At 43.1% G+C, this 21,463-nt stretch overlaps 1 protein-coding gene across 1 annotated transcript in view; it reads left to right on the top strand.

The window, feature by feature from the left end:
* The window catches only part of LOC311499740 (uncharacterized protein), a 420,449-nt gene that overhangs the window by 45,645 nt on the left and 353,341 nt on the right, over positions 1-21,463 (top strand). The window contains exons 5-6 of the mRNA XM_084560857.1: positions 12,765-12,938; positions 13,120-13,293. Of these exons, the coding sequence (XP_084416983.1) occupies positions 12,765-12,938; positions 13,120-13,293 (348 nt within the window). The remainder of the gene's footprint in view (positions 1-12,764; positions 12,939-13,119; positions 13,294-21,463) is intronic.

The following is a 21,463-nucleotide window of genomic DNA, read 5'->3' as shown; positions in this document are numbered from 1 at the left end:
AATTGCTATAAGGCAGTGGCGGCTGGTCAATAGAGGGCGCTAGGGCGCCGCCCCTCCTGTGAAATATTGACTGTTTTATATATCTACCAAGATCAACCATGAATCAATCAAACCTAACAAATACGAAATAAATACACAAAAATACATCGCGTTTTTACTTGTGCAATGGTGTAGTGGTACCCGCCACACTGCCAGCAATCATTAAATGCGTCTGACTTTAGGCTAAGCTTGCGATTTGCCAGTCGATATAAAGCCCTCCTCCAGGTCAAGGGCGCCGGTAATGCTGGAGTCTATGAGAGCTAGCAAACTTTTTTACTGTTAACGAGCAGAAACAGCTTTTCATTGGCGCATGAAAATTCGATTCTAGGTCGCAGCTCTCTGCGCCCAGACCAATGGCATTGTTTTCTATTTTTTTAATCTTGGCATGATTGGACAATTCATCAATCAATCACGCCCACAGCCAAAGAGAGCGGTGGTGCCGGAAGTGCGGTTCCTATTAATTTCTCCCATTGACGTTTGGAAAAATCCGTATCTAAAGAGTTTTAGAGCATGTCTTAGGATAACCAGCTACGGCTGAACTCATAAGCATATAACATATCATTTCGAAGAGAAAGTCCAAAAAAAGTCAAAGGTACAAGACTGTGTACATATTTTCATTTCCGAGAGAAGGAACTACTCGTCCCATAAACCACCGCGCCTCACTGAAGTCGACTTGAAGCCACAACCTCGAAAGAGCCTTTTCAGCGACTTCCAAATCTGACGACGGCCACACGAACTTTTTCCTCCAGTGATTTTTATATAGTGAATGTGCAGTTAATATCAGTTCTTTCAGTAGTAATCGTGTCAATAATAGCGTTTTATATAGGTATTGTGTATTGAATTTTATATTTAGCATCGTGTATTTCATATTGTGTGCGTGTGTGAAAGCGGTTAACGATAACATTAGCAACATGGTGCAGTGCTTTGTAGGTCTTATCTCTCATGCTCGCCCTAACAAACCCCACAAGCTGACCCTCGGACACGCTACACTCAACAACATGACCCGATTTGAAGTGGTTTTCACCCCTCTGGTCACTCTTGTTTTCATCCTTGAAAAAAGCCATCATGGCAGCCAAGGAGATCATGATTGCACTGATAAGTCTACCGTGCAAAAACGCAACACAGCTTCTTTTTTATTTATTTATTTGTGATCGTACAGTAGACAGTAACGTTACAGTAGCCCACACAGCAGCACACACTCTTCAGTCTTCACGGAGCTTCGCGGGGTTTAACCATTGACTGTATGGGTTTAACCAGACGAGTTCCACCAATCAGATGCATCACTGTGGGATTGTGGGATTGTTCAGGATTGTGGGTAATGAAGTACTTATCCAAGACATCGCGAATGTCCATGGCCCCATTTGTCTTTGTAAGGAAATGTTCTATTTTGTCTTTATTATTTTGTCAGAATGCACCAGAATGCTTAGTTTGTATGTGAAAATCACAAAAAAAATCTACTGGGGGAGGATGCCCCCAGACCCCCCTACAGGGGTTTGATTTACAAACTTTGCGCCCCCCCAAACATAAAATTCACCAGCCGCCACTGCTATAAGGTCTCATAAAAGTCATGTTTACTCAGAGGTCAATGTTCTTACACTAGTTCAATTGGTATTTTGTATTTTGTCTGAATTGTTTTTACTTGAATACTTACATGTTAAAGAAAATAAACAAGAACTGTTTTCATTCAACATTGTGCCCATTATTATTATCAGTGATTAAGTAACTCAGACTTTTAAAAACACATTTTTAATGGATATCGTCTAATTATCGTTATCGTTAAAATCGCCAAAAATATCGAGATATTATTTTTTGTCCATATCGCCCACCCCTACTGTACACACATTTGTCCTGTTTGTCATCAAGAGTCTTATGGATCCTCTTTGTAGGAGCAGTTTTCTAAAACCAGCTCCTCCATCTTTGAACGTTTTGTGTATTTCTAGCTCTCTTGTCCTTTGTGTCTTTTGTCTGTTGCTTTGTGACCCTTGATGCTACACTCCATATCCTCACATTCACATCAGATGTGCCTCCCTTTGACCAGCATGGATCCAATCCTCTAGTTCAGCGGTTCCCAAACTTCTTTGGCTGCTCACCCCCTTCTATGTCCCAGCCATGTTGACGCAAAAACAAACACAACACAACCATCTTTTTTATAGCCATATTAAAGGCAGCATGTTTAATCTGCTCAAATGACCAGAACACACATAGAATCAAATAATCACCATGACAACAACGCGCTCTCACATTTGAATTCAACTAAAACACTTGAACATTTTCAATAGAATGAAACTAATTTAGCACAAGCTTCCACTTTTAAGAGCAAAGAGGATGATGACAGGATCAGAGGCAGAAACACATCAGTTGAGGGACAAGTTAGAATATTTTCAGCCTCGTTAAACAAAAACTGCAGCAACTTTAAATGAGCGTGGAGCTAACACAACACCGTCATCATAGCACAGCGCTGATGGAAATAACATTAGAACGCCAGTAATTAAACTGGAGTAAAGTTACACATGACTCCCAACATAAATAACAAAGAGCATAGGCTCAGGAACAGATAAAAGAAGAGGATCCATCTGATTTTAAAGAACAGAGCAGGTGGCTCAGCTTGGTGTACACCAGTGACGTGTGATGAGGTTCATGACAGATTTACAATCATGAACCCAATGGAATAGCTTCAATTCTCCATTCAATTGGCTGCTTTCACACTAACTGGTTACCTGTGAGAACAACAAGCATGTGTTACTAGTGAGCAGAGCAGTTCATGAGAGAGGATACAGCATCAACACAGAGTTTCCAATGAACTCATCAATACTTTAAAGTCATAATATTATGTTTTGATAAGTACTGTGAGTCTGTGAAGGTTCTCAGTCCTTTAGATCATGGTATCAATTAAAGAACAAGCTGAAACAAAGACATCTGGACTTGTTCCAAGTCTCCAAGTCCAATGTGACCTTCAGGTGGACTCCACCCACAGATGTTCCTGATAAAAACCTCAACTCTCCAGCAGACATTTAGAGCTGAACACTTGGAGGAAACGTCTTCTACAAACACAACAAGTCCACATGAGTTTGTCTCAGCTTGTTCTTTAATTGACATCATGACCTGAAGGACTGAGAACCTTCACAGACTCACAGTAACACACAGTTTGGATTCCTTCTATTTCCTCTTTTATTTTCTAATCTGTTCTGTCTTTCCATTGAAATTAGTTTTACTTCCTGTCTTTGTCTTTTCCTGTCTCTGTGATTGCCCTCACCTGTCTTCCCTTGTGTTCCCTCATTCCTTCCACCTGTGTCTTGTTATTAATCTCCATGTGTATATATAGTCCTGCCTCATCAGTCAGTCAGTGTTTACTGGCTGCTCTCTGATTGTGTTTCCTGGATGTTGTCTGTCTTGGTCTGTTGTTCTGTTTGGACTCTACCTGCTCATAATGTGTCCTTTGTATTTCTTCTTTTAATGGAATGACCTGTTCATCACTGTGGCACCTTTATGATCTTTTTAGTAAGTACAGGTCCAGAGTTCAGACATTTTCTTGGCGCTGTATATTTTTATAGCTGCTGTATCTGATCATGTGCAGGTAGCAGCTGACTCACCTTCCCTCCAACCGTCTCACAGACCAGATCATTAAACTGCAGGAAGTCCAGCTGTGCTGCCTCCTCTCCCGACGTCGTCCTCTCTGCCACGCTGAGCTTTTCCTGGAGTTTCTACTGAAGACGGAGAAGAAGTCGCTGGTTGAGCTGAAGCCTGAAACCAGAGGTGATTCTGACCTGGAGATCAAAGTTCATCCACTGAGCAGCTGTTTGTTCACACTGTGTGTGTCTTCATGTGTCTGTGTGTAGTGTGTGTTAGTGTCTGCGTGTAGTGTGTGTTAGTGTGTCTGTGTGTTAGTGTCTGTGTGTGTTAGTGTCTGTGTGCAGTGTGTGTTAATGTATGTGTGCAGTGTGTGTTAGTGTGTAGTGTGTGTTAGTGTGTCTGTGTGTAGTGTATGTGTGTATTATGTGTGTGTGTATTGTGTGTACCTTCAGTCCACCTGTTAACTCAGAATCTTGAGGATTGTGAAGAAGCTGCTGAATATCTTTATTTTTATTGCAGTCAGATATTTCTTTCTTTTCTCCTCAACAGTTTCTTGTAGTTTTAGAGTTCAGCTAGAGAAGATTAGTTTTAGTAAAGAATTCAAGTTGTGTCTTTAAATATTCATCTATAGCTTTAAATCATTGACTTTGTCCCACACAAGTACAAAGGTTGATCTCTACGTCTACAATCAGATCAATGATTGAAAGGTAACAAGGAGGAGTCAGGAAACGCTCTCTGATCCTTTCTGCTTTATTTTCTCTACAGGTTCAACTGGTTTTAACGTCACTCTGAAGTTATGAGGAAGTGACGGCGTCCTCACAGAGAGAAAGAGCAGCTTCTTCTCAACACATGAAGGTGGAAAGTGTCTGAAAGTCGACCTGAAGTGAGTTCAACAGGTGAGAATCCTACCAGAGAAATCTGGAAATGTCTCATTAACTGGATCACTCTCTTTATTGTTCATTATTATCAGGTTGATTCAAACATTTCTTTAAAAAGCCTCCAATTGATTCAAAATGCTGCAGCGAGAGCATTGACAGGAATCAGAGAGTTTCAGCTTCTCTTCAGTGGATCTCTGTAAAATCCAGAGTTTAAATCCTCCTCCTTCCATCCGAGGTCCTTTAAGGCCTCCATCTGATCTCAGAGTCTCATGAAACATGCATCATCTTGTTCTCTACTTTTTATCATATTGATGCTAAACCAGATATTTGTGTGACAGATGGATTTATCATCTTGTTCCTCCTCTTCTCTCTCTTTTTCTGTCTCTGCTCATCTGGACTCAAGTAGATGGTTCCTCCATATGAGCTGGTTCTGGTTCTGGTTCTGTTCAAGGTTCCTTCCTCTTAAAGCCAAGTTGTTTTCTTCTCACCGTCACATTATCAGGCTGGGTTCTTTAAAGAGTCTTGAGACAAAGAGTTTCTAACAGATGAATGAATCATCATGGATCATACCAATGATCAACTTCACAGGTCACTGTTGTTTTTAACATACAGTAGGTCAGTGTTATGATGTGGACAACTGGAAGGAAAGAACCCAGACGCTAGACTCAAGAGTTCAGGCTCAAGGACAGGACTTTAATGAAAACAAAACTCCAGCAGAGTTCCACATAGACAAACAGATCAGGAGGAGCATAAAGATTATTCACATAAAGAACCATGTGAAGCTGTGTCTACTTCAGGTCTGTAAAAACATTAAAGGAATAAACTCAATATTTTGACTGTCACACATTTGAGGTCATGTACACCACTTTGGGATGAAACGTCATCTTGAGATTTTAGATTCTGAGGTTATTGCACCAAATCTAAGGACTATAATAAATATATTGTTGATTCCAGACTTGGAACACAATTTAAAATATAACCCTGTGTTGAGTAGATGAGATCCTTTATAACGTACCATTCACTCAGAACAGTTTTTAAGGAACATGTCAGACTGTTAAAGTCTTTGTCTTGTTTTTGTAGGAAAATCAAGACTCTCCTGTGTCCAGCTGTGTCCATGGAGACTGATCAGTCTAAGAGTCGACCTGTTGACTTGAAACATGGACAGAAGTCAGCTGATCAGAGGTAAGAAAACTGAAGGTACATAAAGTATCAAACACATTTTAGCATCAGGTCTGAACTGAGACCACAGTGCACTCAACACTACAACCAGAATAATACCTTATAGTACTATCTGGTGTTGATCTGACTGGAAGTCTTAATGTGTCCTTAATCTGGACATCACCTTCATCCATTCATCCATTGTTGTGCACTCATGAGACAAAAGCTAATGAAGGTATTCCATGGTAATATCTCTGGTTATAAAGTAAACCCTTTAAAATCTTCACTAATGTTGCTCAATGAGAAAGAAAGACAAGATATAAATGATATGTTTTCAAGATCTACGTCTAATTTCACATATTTGGATGTAAAAACTTCAATTAGAGGAAATAGCACCAATAATTTATGGACTCACCAAAGAGTCTGTGTATGAATCTATAGACAGATGGAAGCCCTTACATATATTTACGTATGGTAGGGAGATAAATATCTGGCCATGGTCTGATGACACCAGCAGAACCACATTATCTGCAAAGACCCCACTGATAGGTCTGCTCCAGTTGACCCCAACTATATCTAATCAGTATCGCTCCACCTCCTGCAACAGCTCGGGTTCCTTCACCTCCAGATAGGTGACGTTCCATGAGACTAGAACTTCTTTTGATTCCTGAAGTCAGAACTTCCATGTCCCAGACTTTGCTTGTTGTCCAGCCCACACTGCACCCGACCCCCAGGTGTTTTCCTGCAGGTGGTGGATCCACAGGAAGAAGGCTCCATGTTGTTTAGTAATACCCTAGATACAAGTCAGACCACTCCTCTCTGCACTGAACAACAACTTTGTTTGGGTTTTAATTTTGACCAAGGACACGTCCACATATCTGAACCATGAGTTGTTCTTTGAAGGAGCTCAATGATCTGCTTTCCATCCTCTCTGTGGATAGAAAGGCCTCAATAGTGACATTATAGAAAACATGACACAGCCGAGCCTTGGCTTGTAAAAACCTTGATTATATAGAAATATGTGGTAGCTAAGTCAAGAAGGACACATGTATGGTTGGAGTGATGTCAACTGTTAAAACTGTTGGAGTGTGTTGGGGGGGGGGGGGGGGGGGGGGGTGCGTGTTTGGGGGAGGTGGGGGGTGTATGAGGTGTATGCGGATTGGTGTGTGAGAGCTATGTGTGCGTGTGTGTTTGGGGGGCTGCATGAGGTGTATGTGGATAGGTAGGCGAGAGCTAGGTGGGTGTGTGCGGGTGTGTGGGTGAGTTTGGGTGGGGGGCTGTGTGAGGCGCAGGTGGGTTGGTGTGCAAGATGTAGACATGTATGTATAGGCTGATTAGAGGGGGGAGCGTGTGTTTAGGGAAGTATGGTGTGTGTACTTCGGGGTGGGGGGGGGGGCGCTGCCTTGTCCCGCTGGTGCCGGTCGGGTGGGCGACGGGGGCTCCCCTGGCCCTGGCGGGGCCCCGTGCCCCAATCCTCCTCCCGGTTTGGGTCTCTCGGCCAATGTGCTGCAGCTATGGTTGGGCTGGGTTGCTTTGGGGGGTGTTGAGATATGGGGCAGACGGGGGCAGAGGCCCACTGGGACGCTTCAGGGCCCTCTAGCAGCAGTCGGTGTGGGCTCGGGTCGTGGGGGAGGCCGCTCCTGTCCCGTGCCGGCCTCCGGGAACAGGGGAACCTTAATGCCGGTAGCGGCTCGTCTTCTGGGGGAGACACACATCCCCGGACCCCTCCCCTCCTCCAGCTTAACTCACTCACACATGTAGGGCTTTGGGGGCATGCACACCATGGGGGGCTCAGCGGGGGGGGGGGCATCTAAGTGCCCTCGTTTGCTGCGCCCTGGGATGACATGCTTCTCAGTTTTAATCACACCTAGTCATTAAACATATGGAACACTGACAGCACACAATCACTCATGGGGGGTGGGCTATGCAGTGTCTGGTGGGGGTGGGGCTCTGTCTTGGTGCTTGTCTGGCCGGTGCTGGCGGGGGGTTGTAGGGCCCTGGGGGATGGGTGTGGCTGAGATGATGGGGACACGCACCCTGGGGTTGCTGCTGGTGGTCGGGGTCCTGGGGCTTCCTGTCTATCCTCTGCTCTCCTTGGGGGAACGGTTGCACCATCACAGCCATCTTTAAACACTCTTCACCCTCATTCTGCATGGTGACACAGTCACTGCATCCTCTGGTGAACATTTAAACCGTGTATACAAACCGTGAACATTAAGGACTACTGTGGTTTAGTTATCTGCTGTGTTATACAAACATGTATGTGTAGACTTAAACACGAGTGTATGAAACTTTTGTGCCATGGTTGCTGTCTACTCCAATGTAATCTTTCTCTGTAATCTTTCTCTTTTGTGTGCCTTTCAGTATTGTCAGCTTGCTCTCCGGCCGAGGCCGGGCGATGTTCTTTGTTGTGTTTCTCAACAGGTGTAGCAGTTGCTGCGTGGCGTATCGCTTTTTTTTTTTTTTTTTTCTCTCCACCCCCCCCTTTCAACTCTATCTATCTTCTCTTCACTTTCTCTCTCCCTGTCAGGTTCGGCAATATTATGTAAAGATCCATCCATCAACATGTATAAATAATAAAATAAAATTTAAATAAGTTTAACTTCGATTATCAAGAAGAGCCTTATCATCCATAAAGCTCCCCTTGGCAAAACAAAATTTGCTCAGCACAATATAATGAACAGACCATTATTCTGCTTGTTTCGATGCTGGACAGGACACCAAAAAAAAAAAAAAAAAAAAACTGTTGGAGAGAATTCTAAATTAAAATTTTATTTAACGAAATGAATCAAAGATGAGTCTTGAGGATGTCAGGCTGGGACTCAGAAGAGGACTCAGATGGAGAGAACGAATACGGCAGATCCGACTTTATTGCACAAAAACACTAAAAGTTCTCAATGAGGAGAGAAAAACAAAGAGGCTATAAAAATACTAAAGAACTCAGAATCACTCCCTGAGGAGGCAAACAAAAACAACTAAACATGTTAACTTTATCTCTGATTCCAGCTCATTCTCTCTATCATTGTTTCTATAATCTTCTCCAATGTCTCCAGATTTATCTTCATCCAGTGTTGCATTCATTTTTCACCAAGATCTTGTATTTATGATGATGGGAGAGTCTGACCACTGCACAAAGCCTTCTCCAGCACATCCCAAAGATTCTCAATGGGGTTAAGGTCTGGACTCTGTGGTGGCCAATCCATGTGTGAAAATGATGTCTCATGCTCCCTGAACCACTCTTTCACAATCTGAGCCCCATGAATCCTGGCATTGTCATCTTGGAATATGATCCATTGATGGAATAACCTGGTCATTCAGTATATTCAGGTAGTCAGCTGACCTCATTCTTTGGACACATAATGTTGCTGAACCTAGACCTGAGCAACTGCAGCAACCCCAGATCATAGCACTGCCCCCACAGGCTTCTACAGTAGACACTAGGCATGATGGGTGCATCACTTCATCTGCCTCTCTTCTTACCCTGATGCTTCTCCACTATCCTTCCAGTTTTTAATAATGCCTTGGACAGTTCTTAACCCAGTTTTAGTAGTTTCTACAATCTCCTTAGATGTTTTCTCTGCTTGATGCATGCCAATGATTTGACCCTTCTCAAACAGACGACCACAGGATGTGTCTTTAGACATGGTTGTTGAAGAAATGAGAAGCTACTCATTGCATCAGTTGGGCTTAAATAACTTGTTGTCAGCTGAAAGATAATCACCCATGCAGTGATTATCCAATAGGAGGCTCCAACCTGTTTGATTAGTTAAATCCAGGTGGAGACTTTTTTGTGGCCAGTCAGTGTATATATACATGTGGGTGATGGGAAACAGGTGGAAACAATCAGGAATGAGGGAAGACAATCAGACCAGTGACACACGAGGGAAGGGCAAGTGACCTGAAATGAGAAATTAAACAGGAAATCACGAGACAAAACAGAATGGAAAAGAGACAGAGGACATATTATATCCTGTGTTTGTAGGAGGATCCATCAACAGAAACATGATTCTCCTGAATACAGCTGTGTGTCCATGAAGAGTGATTGGTCCAAAGGTGAACCTCTTGACTTTAAACACGGACAGCAGTCTGATGATCCAGGGTAAGACAAACAGCATTTATCTGACAAACACAGGACTTTACATCAAAACATTCAACAATAAAACTGAAACATATACTGTATAAAGAATGTATGTGTGTTAATGTGTGTTAATCCATGTTGTGTTTTAACAGGATCCATCAGCAAAGACCAGATCCCTCTGGAATCACATCTGTGTCCATGAAGAGTGACTGGTCTATGGGTCGAATTATTAACTTCAAAGATGAACAGCAGTCTGCTGATCCAGGGTCAGAATCAACACAGATCTATTAATCATTATTCAGTTCTGTTCATTAGACTGTCATGTTTTAGTCCAGAGTTTATCTGTCATTTAGTTTCCTCTGTTAAAACACCACATTCAGTAATCAGAGCAGTGTTTGTTGTTCTCATCTTGTGTTTGTGGCATCAATAAAATGATGATCATCACCAAAGTGTGTTTGTTAAAGAAGTTAGTTTGAATCAAAGATGTTTCTCCACAGACTTCAGCAGCAGATCTCAGTGGTTTCCAGTGATCATCATCACAAAGACCTGGACTCCATATTCATGGTGAGTCAATGTTCAATCACAGCTACTACTGCTAACCTCAACAACCACAAACTAGCATTCTGGTTGGAGAAGTCTTCATGTTGAATGCTGTCAACAAGCAGCCTTTCACATCAACATGATTGTGTTCTGATCATTTAAGTTGGATTATTATTCTGTTCCAGCTGCTGGAGGAGAACATCATCAGTTTTATGAAGAACGAGCTGAAGAAGATCCAGAAGGTTCTGAGTCCAGATTACCCAGAATGCTCAGAGAGTCAGAGGGAGGATGAGGAGGTGTTGGAGGGTGAGGACGAAGAGCAGAGGAGGAGCAGCAGAGATTTATTTGTGAAGATCACAGTGAACTTCCTGAGGAGAATGAAGCAGGAGGAGCTGGCTGACTGTCTGCAGAGCAGTAAGAGGATTTAACAGCTTTAACTTGATGGAAAGAGGAAATGGAGGAAACATGGGAGAAGTTTCTATTTCTAGACTCTGATGTTAATATGATGAAAACATCTGAATTACATCTATGAATTCTTCTGGACTGAAAACAGTCACATGTGAATGTTATTAAAATGAATGAGTTCACTGATTCATTACATTTCTTGTTCTTTCAGGAACTCTTGCTCCAGAGTGTGGACGTAAAGTTAAATCTACTCTGAAGGAGAAGTTCCAGTGTGTGTTTGAGGGGATTGCTAAAGCAGGAAACTCAACCCTTCTGAATGAGATCTACACAGAGCTCTACATCACAGAGGGAGGGACTGCAGAGGTCAATGATGAACATGAGGTCAGACAGATTGAAACAGCATCCAGGAAACCACACAGAGCAGAAACAAGCATCAGACAAGAAGACCTCTTTAAAGCCTCACCTGGAAGACATGGACCAATCAGAAGAGTGATGACAAAGGGAGTGGCTGGCATTGGGAAAACAGTCTTAACACAGAAGTTCACTCTGGACTGGGCTGAAGATAAAGCCAACCAGGACATCCTCTTCATATTTCCATTGACTTTCAGAGAGCTGAATGTGTTGAAAGAGAGAAAGTTCAGCTTGGTGGAACTTGTTCATCACTTCTTTACTGAAACCAAAGAAGCAGGAATCTGCAGCTTTGAAGAGTTCCAGGTTGTGTTCATCTTTGATGGTCTGGATGAGTGTCGACTTCCTCTGGACTTCCACAACACTGAGATCCTGACTGATGTTACAGAGTCCACCTCAGTGGATGTGCTGCTGACAAACCTCATCAGGGGGAACCTGCTTCCCTCTGCTCACCTCTGGATAACCACACGACCTGCAGCAGCCAATCAGATCCCTCCTTACTGTGTTGACTTGGTGACAGAGGTCAGAGGGTTCACTGACCCCCAGAAGGAGGAGTACTTCAGGAAGAGATTCAGAGATGAGGAGCAGGCCAGCAGGATCATCTCCCACATCAAGACATCACGAAGCCTCCACATCATGTGTCACATCCCAGTCTTCTGCTGGATCACTGCTACAGTTCTGGAGGATGTGTTGGAAACCAGAGAGGGAGGAGAGCTACCCAAGACCCTGACTGAGATGTACATCCACTTCCTGGTGGTTCAGGCCAAAGTGAAGAAGGTCAAGTATGATGGAGGAGCTGAGACAGATCCACACTGGGACAAAAAGAGCAGGAAGATGATTGAGTGTCTGGGAAAACTGGCTTTTGATCAGCTGCAGAAAGGAAACCTGATCTTCTATGAATCAGACCTGACAGAGTGTGGCATCGATATCAGAGCAGCCTCAGTGTACTCAGGAGTGTTCACACAGATCTTTAAAGAGGAGAGAGGACTGTACCAGGACAAGGTGTTCTGCTTCGTCCATCTGAGCGTTCAGGAGTTTCTGGCTGCTCTTCATGTCCATCTGACCTTCATCAACTCTGATGTCAACCTGATGGAAGAACAACAAACTACATCTCTGTTGTGTAAAGTCTTTAGAGACAAACCTAAACTAAAACATCTCCATCAGAGTGCTGTGGACAAGACCTTACAGAGTCCAAATGGACACCTGGACTTGTTCCTCCGCTTCCTCCTGGGTCTTTCACTGCAGACCAATCAGACTCTCCTACGAGGCCTGCTGACACAGACAGGAAGTAGCTCACAGACCAATCAGAAAACAGTCCAGTACATCAAGGAGAAGATCAGTGAGAATCTGTCTGCAGAGAGAAGCATCAATCTGTTCCACTGTCTGAATGAACTGAATGATGGTTCTCTAGTGGAGGAGATCCAACAGTCCCTGAGATCAGGAAGACTCTCCACAGATGAACTGTCTCCTGCTCAGTGGTCAGCTCTGGTCTTCATCTTACTGTCATCAGAAGAAGATCTGGACGTGTTTGACCTGAAGAAATACTCTGCTTCAGAGGACGCTCTTCTGAGGCTGCTGCCAGTGGTCAAAGCCTCCAACAAAGCTCTGTAGGTGGATTTAGGAACTATTTGAAACATGATTAATTTAGTAAATGACAAATAAAACATTTGATGTTGATTCTTCTTCAGGCTGAGCAGTTGTAACCTCTCAGAGAGAAGCTGTGAAGCTCTGTCCTCAGTTCTCAGCTCGCAGTCCTCCAGTCTGAGAGAGCTGGACCTGAGTAACAACAACCTGCAGGATTCAGGAGTGAAGCTGCTGTCTGCTGGACTGGACGGTCCTCACTGGAAACTGGAAACTCTCAGGTAAAAATAAAAACAATATCTTAGGTGCCACGTTGGTTTTGCACAACCGTTCCTGTTTAGTGTTTTTTTTTCACATTAAAATATAGGTACTCTTTAGCTTGATATAGTAGAAAATGTAAGTTATAATTGAACAAACTATTAACATAAATCATGTAAAATTTGTAAATCTTTACTTTTCCAGCCTGAGCAGTTGTAACCTCTCAGAGAGAAGCTGTGAAGCTCTGTCCTCAGTTCTCAGCTCCCAGTCCTCCAGTCTGAGAGAGCTGGACCTGAGTGACAACAACCTGCAGGATTCAGGAGTGAAGCTGCTGTCTGCTGGACTGGAGAGTCCTCACTGTAAACTGGAAACTCTCAGGTCAGGATACAGCTGGTTGTTGATCAGTTAAATCCTGATTTAGGTTCATGTTGGTGCAGAAGTTCAACATCTGGAGGATTTTCCTTCTTCTTCTTGAGTTTCTGATATTTTTCTATCTCCAGTCTGTCATACTGTCTGCTCACAGAGGAAGGCTGTTCTTCTCTGGCCTCAGCTCTGAGCTCCAACCCCTCCCATCTGAGAAAGCTGGACCTGAGCTACAACCATCCAGGAGACAAGGGAGTGAAGCTGCTGTCTGCTGGACTGGAGGATCCACTCTGGAGACTGGACACTCTCAGGTATGGACAGACAACAGGAGCTTGTCCAATATCTAAATTCTTTGGAGTCACAGTAAACCTCAGAGGATGAACCCTCCTCTATCAGCTGGTTTACAGTTTTAGGTTTTAGTGAAATATATCAACAACTGTTGATGGATGGATTGTTGGTGTGAAGTGGAGAGAGAATAATCTTCTGTGACTGTGATTATTCAGAGAATTTTAATATGTCCAAGACTTTGGATTCAACTTTTGTTTCTTTTAAAAGATACTTTCAACTTAAGTATTCTACATTTAAGGCAGAAAGAATGAGCAGATTTCTAAACAGTGATAAAATGACATGTTACAAATAACCTGCTGCTGAAATCCTTTATTGGTTCCTTTATTCTCTGGTAACCTCAAAGATTTATCAAAGGGTTAACTTTCAAATACAGTCTTTTATGATATGGACTAAGCACTTTACATCATTAGAGCCTCTATCTGGAATATGTAAATGAACACAATCAACTGAATGTGGAGGTTAGACTGATCTGTGAACCGTCTGAAAACTGTTTAGTTGTTGATGTGTGGATGTTGGTCAAACTGTTGACCTCAGACAGTGAAACATCAGAGACAGTCTATACTGATGAGTTTCAGTCTGTTTCTGTGTCTCACTGATAAACTGATGAACTCTGCTTCATGTTGAACAGCAGTTAGGACTCATGTTGGATAGAAAATCATTCTGACTGTGTTTCTTCCTCCAGGATGGACCATGGTGGAGAGCAGAGGTTAAAACCTGATGTCAGGAAGTGTAAGTCTGACTAATGATGATAAAACATCAAAGTGTCAGTTTGTGCTGGACTTCTGGTTATGGCGCTGCGCTAGGTGGAAGCGTGACAGAGCTCTCCCGTGTAAAGTTTGGAGAATAACAGTCGGGTAGTCATAAGAAATTGTGTACAGCTTTAGTGAACAGCCACTTCGGTGTCTGAAACCGCATTAACAACTAAAATGTTGACGAAGCCTCCTAAACCTTCAAAGACGACAAGATCAGATGCCTCCTCTAGCCCGGTGCAGCGAGCAAGCTCCGGAGCTAGTAACGACAACTTGGACACAGCTAGCCCTAATCAGATTCTCAATGCCATTCAAACAATGAAAGAAGATTTGGTATCTAGATTTGATGCTCTACTTGGCGCTGTTCAGGGGATACAAGGTGAACTGAAGGAAGTGTCAGGGTGCGTGACAGAAGCCCAGGAGAGAATTAGCACCAATCAAGACGACATTGACTCTCTGAAAGCACAGTCTGATACAATGAAAACCACCATGGAAGAGCTAGTGCACAAAGTGGATGATTTAGAAAACTGAGTTTGTGGTTGGAATCTTAGAATGGTTGGCCTCCCTGAGGAGAAAGAGGGGTTAACATGTGTGCTTTTCTTGAAACAATGATCCCTGAAGTGCTTGGTGAACACAACTGTCCTGGGCCCATATCCATTGAAAGGGCGCATGGAATAGGCAGAGTGAGAGAGAGCAAGGACCGATCTCCTGTGTGTCTGAGAGTGGTAGAAATGAAGTTTCTGAACTACGCTGATAAACTGTGGGTCATGAAAGCTGCCAGGAGTGAGGGCCAGATATTCTACCATATCATGCCTCCGTTTCATTTAGGTTGAGTATGCCCAAAGCTTTTGACAGTCCCTCTAAATGGCGTCATTTTGGCTTAAGGACCCAGAATTTCTACAATTTTTTGGGTCACAAATTGATTATTACTTTGAAATGAATACTAATCAGACATCTGCTGTGATGTGATGGGACGCATTTAAAGCCCTTCATGCTGATCCACAGGCCATAGTTTAACCAATGGTCTGACTTCTTAGCCTTTCCAGTTACAAGGAGAGACACGGCTGTCCTTTGTCTCCATTGTTGTTTAATGGTGCCGTAGCTATAAAAGAAAAATTTTAAATTAAAAATTTAATTAAAACAATTATATGTAACGGAGTTAAAAACAAAAACTAAATACAGACACACAGGGTATTGCACAGATAGCAGGATATTGTTCAAGTTAGTGTCTTTGAATGTTGAAGTGTTTTCAGGATTGTTCAGAGTTTAGTTTAATGACAGCTCTGGGGTAGAAGCTGTTTTTCAGTCTGTTTGTTTTGGCTTTGATTGTCCTGAAGCGCCTGCCTGAGGGCAACAGTTCAAATAGGTGGTGACCAGGGTGGGATGGGTCTCTGAGGACGCTGGGAGAGGTCTGTCAGGAAGCTGTGAATGCAGGTGCAAATGGATTGTGTAAAGCCCAAGTCCAGTAGTTTAGTGACCAGTCTGTTGGGTATGATGGTGTTGAAGGTGGAGCTAAAGTCTATGAAGAGTAGCCTGGCATAGCTCCCTCTCTGTTCCATGTGAGTGAGTGTAGTGTGGAGAGCTGTAGCAATGGTGTCTTCTGTAGACCTGTTTGTCCTGTAAACAAACTGGCAGGGATCAAATGTGGGTGGCAGGCTTGCTGTGATGTGACTCTGAACCAGTTTCTGGAAACACTTCATTATGATGGGTGTGAGCTCCACTGGCCGGTAGTCGTTGAGGCTGGTGTTGATGTTCTTTGGTAAAGGAATGATGGTGGAGGACTTCAGGCAGGGGGGAATCAAGCACTGGGACAGGGACTGGTTGAATATGCTGGTGAATAGACCAGCCAGCTGGTCAGCACAGTCTCTCAGCAGCCTCCCAGTGACACCGTGTGGTCCAGCAGCTTTCCTGGGATTCACTGCCTGCAGAGTGTGTCCTACCTCCTGTGGCTGCACTGTGAGGATGTGGCTGCTGGGGGCTGGTGAATGTGGTCTTTCTGTCTCTGGTGACCCAGCCTCAAAGCGGGTGAAGAAGTGATTTAGCTCCTCGGCCAGTGAGGCGTCACCTTCAGCTGCAGTTAAGTTGCTGGACCTGTAGTTGGTGATGTTTTGGAATCCTTGCCACACCTGCTGTATGTTGTTGCTGCTGAAGTGGTCCTCAGTCTTCCTCTTCTATGATGTTCTGGCCTCCCTGATGCCTTTTCTCAAGTTGGTTCTGGCAGCCCTGTACTGGGTTTCATCCCCAGACCTGAAGGTGCTGTTCCTCTCCTTCAACAGCCCTCTGACCTCCTTTGTCATCCACGGCTTCTGGTTAGGATACATTTGAATCTGTTTGTCCACTATAACAGTGTCCACACAATACAAATATCCCAGTTGGTGTTTTCAGAACAGTCCTGTAGCTGCTGAGAGGCACCATCAGACCAGGTTTTAACAGTCCTTGTTCTGGGGTGTTAATGGGGGTGTATGCTGGAATCATGAGCAGGAACATGTGATCAGAGAGGCCAAGGTGGGGGAGCTGTATAGCCCTGTAACCATGCTTGATGTTGGTGTAGGCTTTATCCAGAGTGTTTGCTCCTCTAGTGGCACATTTTATGTGTTGGTAGAATTTAGGGAGCACTACCTTTAAGTCAGCATGGTTAAAGTCTCCTGCTATGATGTCAACTGCCTCTGGATAGGTGTTCTGTTGAAGGCTGATGGCATTGTACAGGTGGCTAAGGGCTACGTTAACATTAGCATTTGGTGGGATGTATACAGCGGTCACCATGACAACCTCGGATTGCGCAATCTCTGACAAACTAGGTTAGGCTCCTTGGCTCGTGCCTGTGGCTAACTCTCTGTATGCCATCAATATATTGGTTGTGTACATTTTTATCATGTGTCCTAATCTTCCATAGTCTAGTTAATGTATTTCATGTATGAGTGGAACATATTTAGTCTTGTTGATCTGACATTAAACCGCACTGAAAAACAAGGAGATGAGGCAGCCAGTACTTCTGCCTCATGGAAGAGGGCGCTAGTGAGCCACTGGTTCATCCTGTTGCTCTTCTTCTACGCTGAGTCAACTGGACTGTCGTGGTCCATTTATTGGGATCTATTCTTTGTGTGAAAGATAAAAACAGAAGATTGTAAATCTAAACCTTCAGTCAAAACAGGAAGTGGTAAATGATGGAAGATATTCTGTTAAACAGTCTGAATTAAAAATGGATCAGATCATCAGAAGATTTAACAACTCAATATTATAATTTGATTAAGGTGACGATTTGGTTTAAATTCAAATCCATATTTCCATTTGTCTTTATTTTTCTCACTGGCTACTCTCATGTTGAATGAATATGAATGAACTGTGGAATTAGGACGGCCAACGCTCTCTCTGTCTTATTCTGTCTCTTAACCGCTATAGATTGACATTGGTCCTTTGTCCAGATATGAACCTTATACCTGTGTAAAGAATACTCATTTGAGATATGAAACGTAACCAGTTAGTGTGAAAGCAGCCAACTGAATGGAGAATTGAAGCTATTCCATTGGGTTCATGATTGTAAATCTGTCATGAACCTCATCACACGTCACTGGTGTACACCAAGCTGAGCCACCTGCTCTGTTCTTTAAAATCCTCAGATGGATCCTCTTCTTTTATCTGTTCCTGAGCCTATGCTCTTTGTTATTTATGTTGGTAGATTTGTTTGTTTGGGTCGTGGTTCATAAAAGGACTAGGCTAATGATTGAAATATTAGTTGTTGATAGTCACTGAATGGTGAGATAAACGGGGTTGTGCAGTGGCAGCGTGGAGGGGGGTGACTCCAGGACGCTGGAAGTCACTGTTCAGCCTTCTTGAGGTGTCGTGGGCCTAACTTAACCAAACATGGGTGAAGGGAGGTGCCCACTTGAAAACCCCAATGACATGCTGCATACTGCTGTTGACTAGGCCAGGTATCTGATGTCTTCATGTTGGTTGGTAGTGATATTTCTTTGTTTGTGGAACCAACATTAAAATATGATATTAACAGGAATAAATAATTCATTAAGATGCAATAGTTAAATAAGTTAAAATATTTTCATGTAATTCATCAAGGTCTAAAATGTTAAACAACAGTAATTTAATGCAGACAATTAAAAGTCTGTATTTCCAGTTAGTGCCTCTTTCAGACACTAGGGGCAGCACTGAAGTGTGTAACTTGGTGTAACTACAGCTCTCGACATGACCCGATTTATAATGATTTTCACCTCGTTTGATGCTTCTGCCTTCGTCCTGGAAGAAGACGGTAAAGCTCAACAAGGAGACAGCCATAGTTCTCTAGGGATCTCTAGAGAGATGTAGTTCACTAAGCGATCTCATACAAAACCTAATGTTGTTCAGCTTATTTACGTCAAATAATTTATCTCTTGACGTGAAAAATTATCTTTTAAATTCACACACATCATATGTGAAATTCATGCCACAATTCGATCGGGACCAAAAAATAATTATTATCTCTCCATAGACTGCCGTTCATATTTTTTCGAAAGATAGGTCCCATAACCCGGAAGTAGGGGGGCGGGACTTCGCCTCTCTATTAGATTTATCGTTCAGCTCGTGCCGAGGAGGCGGGAACTAGCTAGGTTCATAGTTGATACCGTCACCGCCCACCCAGCTGTTGGTCCTTTTCTGAGAGATGGCGTGATTTGATGTGTAATACCCGCAGTGGCGGGAGGGGGAGCTCTGAGCCCCATTGTTAGTGAAACCGCGGGAGAATACGACATTTACATCTGCACTTTCCAGGTACTGTGAATGAGTATTTATGCTTTAGAGGTTTTTAAATAAGCTTGACATGTGTTTATGTTTTGTTGATATGTCTAGTATTTTGGGTATTATATTTCTCTTTTTAGACTAATGCTAATTACTAACTGGGATATACACGGGTTTCCTGTTTACAAACATCACTGTATATGTACGGCTATAATTATCATGTTAGGCGGGTAATGTAAAACGTAGCCAATTTTAACAGCGGCATCAATCGGACAGCCCGATTTTACTTTTAAATTAAAGTTAAGAACCTTCGTTTTTCTTTAGTCACAGAGCTTTCCTGGCTGGATCACATATCTGGAACATTTAGCTGAATTTACCTTTTTGGAGATTTCGAGCTCTTTGTCATTTGACGTGCAGGCTATGCTAAGATATGTTGACGTGCAGGCTATGCTAAGATATGTTGACCTGCAGGCTATGCTAAGATATGTTGACGTGCAGGCTATGCTAAGATATGTTGACCTGCAGGCTATGCTAAGATATGTTGACGTGCAGGCTATGCTAAGATATGTTGACGTGCAGGCTATGCTAAGATATGTTGTTTTAAGTATTAAAATACAACCTGTAGTTAAGTTGAAAGGGGATATCTCTGAAGTAATGATCCAACCGGCATGCTATAACAACATTAGCACTCGCAAACGTGATATCAGTTAGCTAGCGCTAGCTGCTAGCCTGCTACGAACAGATTTAATGAAGGCAACGTCTTTTGTTTACAACTTTGTTAAACTTTAACATGAATGAACGTGAACATGGACGAGCATGGAATATTAAACATCTGGCACTCATCACTGGCTCTTTTAGTGCAGCCAACCACACAACAACTCCTTGGCATTTTGACTGTACTACTACTACTACTACTACTACTACTAAACGAAACACGCAAAGATTCAGTCCTCCTCCGTTATCAACACTCTCTGAAAACACGTCTTTCTGCCCCCTGTCTGCGCGCAAACACTTGTGACGTTGCCAAGAAATCCACGTATACTTGATGATATTACTTTTCAGTATTGACTGAGGTTTGCTAGAGCCACAGCTGTAACTGTCTGAGCCTGTTCCTTTACCAGTGCACCCTTGTGTGTGTGTGTGTTATGGGTGCTGCTTATTTCCATCCCAGGTGCACGTGTGTGTCTGGTGTGTTTCTATCAAAGTCACAGTTTCATTTCAGACGTTTTGATCAGGGTGTATGTGAGGATGTGTCCAGGAGTGAGGAAGACAGAGATGAAGCTTTTTAGTGCAAACCATTGGCCCATAGCCTGTTATGAAAGGAACTACTGGAGCGCTGGTTAAACCCAAATTACACTAAAAGAACTTATTGAGTTGAAATCATTTGCTGACAGCTTGGTCCCCCCCACTTCAACAATCCCACCTGCGCCCCTGCATCCAAGGTGCAGGACGCCCAAGTTAAACTACAAATGAGACCAGGAAGTGGAATCCAGTGTTCAGCCTGGTTTGTAACGTGTTGATGCTCCGGGTACGGTACGGTCGTACGGCGCAGGCCAAGCGGGGAGATTTTATGGTCACGTAGCGTTTGTTAGCGATATGGATTGATGCCTTTTGGATTCCAGACTTCTCCTGTCACATGAACCTCGTTGTCAACTTGGGAAATGGACAAGATGTAAGTTTAATGATTGCTGGCTTTGTAAGGTGGAGTTGGAGAGAAGCTTAGCCACGTCTGCTAGTAGTATGCTTCAACATGAAGTAGCAGGCAGGAGACCAAGTGGAGGGATTTCAGCTCAATACATTTATTAACCAGAACCATATAAAGCAGGTCTCACGGCTCATTACAGAACACTATAATAACAGATAATAAAACGTTGGTGGACTGGAGCCTTCACCAGCGTCCACATTACGGAGATGATGGAGGAAGTCAAAGAAAGAGAGTGACACCTGCTGAACTAAGAGATGAAAACAAAGGAGGCGCCGCCGTGTGGCGTAAACTGGTACTGCTCCATGTAAAACTCTGGCTGTTACAGTTTGAGAGAAATGATTTGGTTGATGAGCTGAAACGTGCTGAACAATCCTGATGAGGTGAACTGCTGACTCTACTGATTCTGCTGCTTCATCATCATAGAGTCACGTGCACGCTCACATCTTTTTGTGCACTTTATTTCATATATTGTGCAGATGTAAAGCATACATGTATGTTCTTTGTGTTAGTTCATTTGTTTTTTAAATCATTACTTTAACAGCTCAGAGATGTTCAAGGAGCAACCTGTTGATGCTCTTTCTGCTCTGTCAGCTCTGTTTCTGAATAAAGGGTTGGAAATTAATGCTTGTTTTGTCCGACTCATCGATTAATGGAAAAA

The sequence above is a fragment of the Chelon labrosus genome (assembly GCF_963514085.1).
Source record: "Chelon labrosus genome assembly, chromosome: 14".
NCBI lineage: Eukaryota > Metazoa > Chordata > Actinopteri > Mugiliformes > Mugilidae > Chelon > Chelon labrosus.
This window is presented reverse-complemented; position numbering and strand designations above follow the sequence as displayed.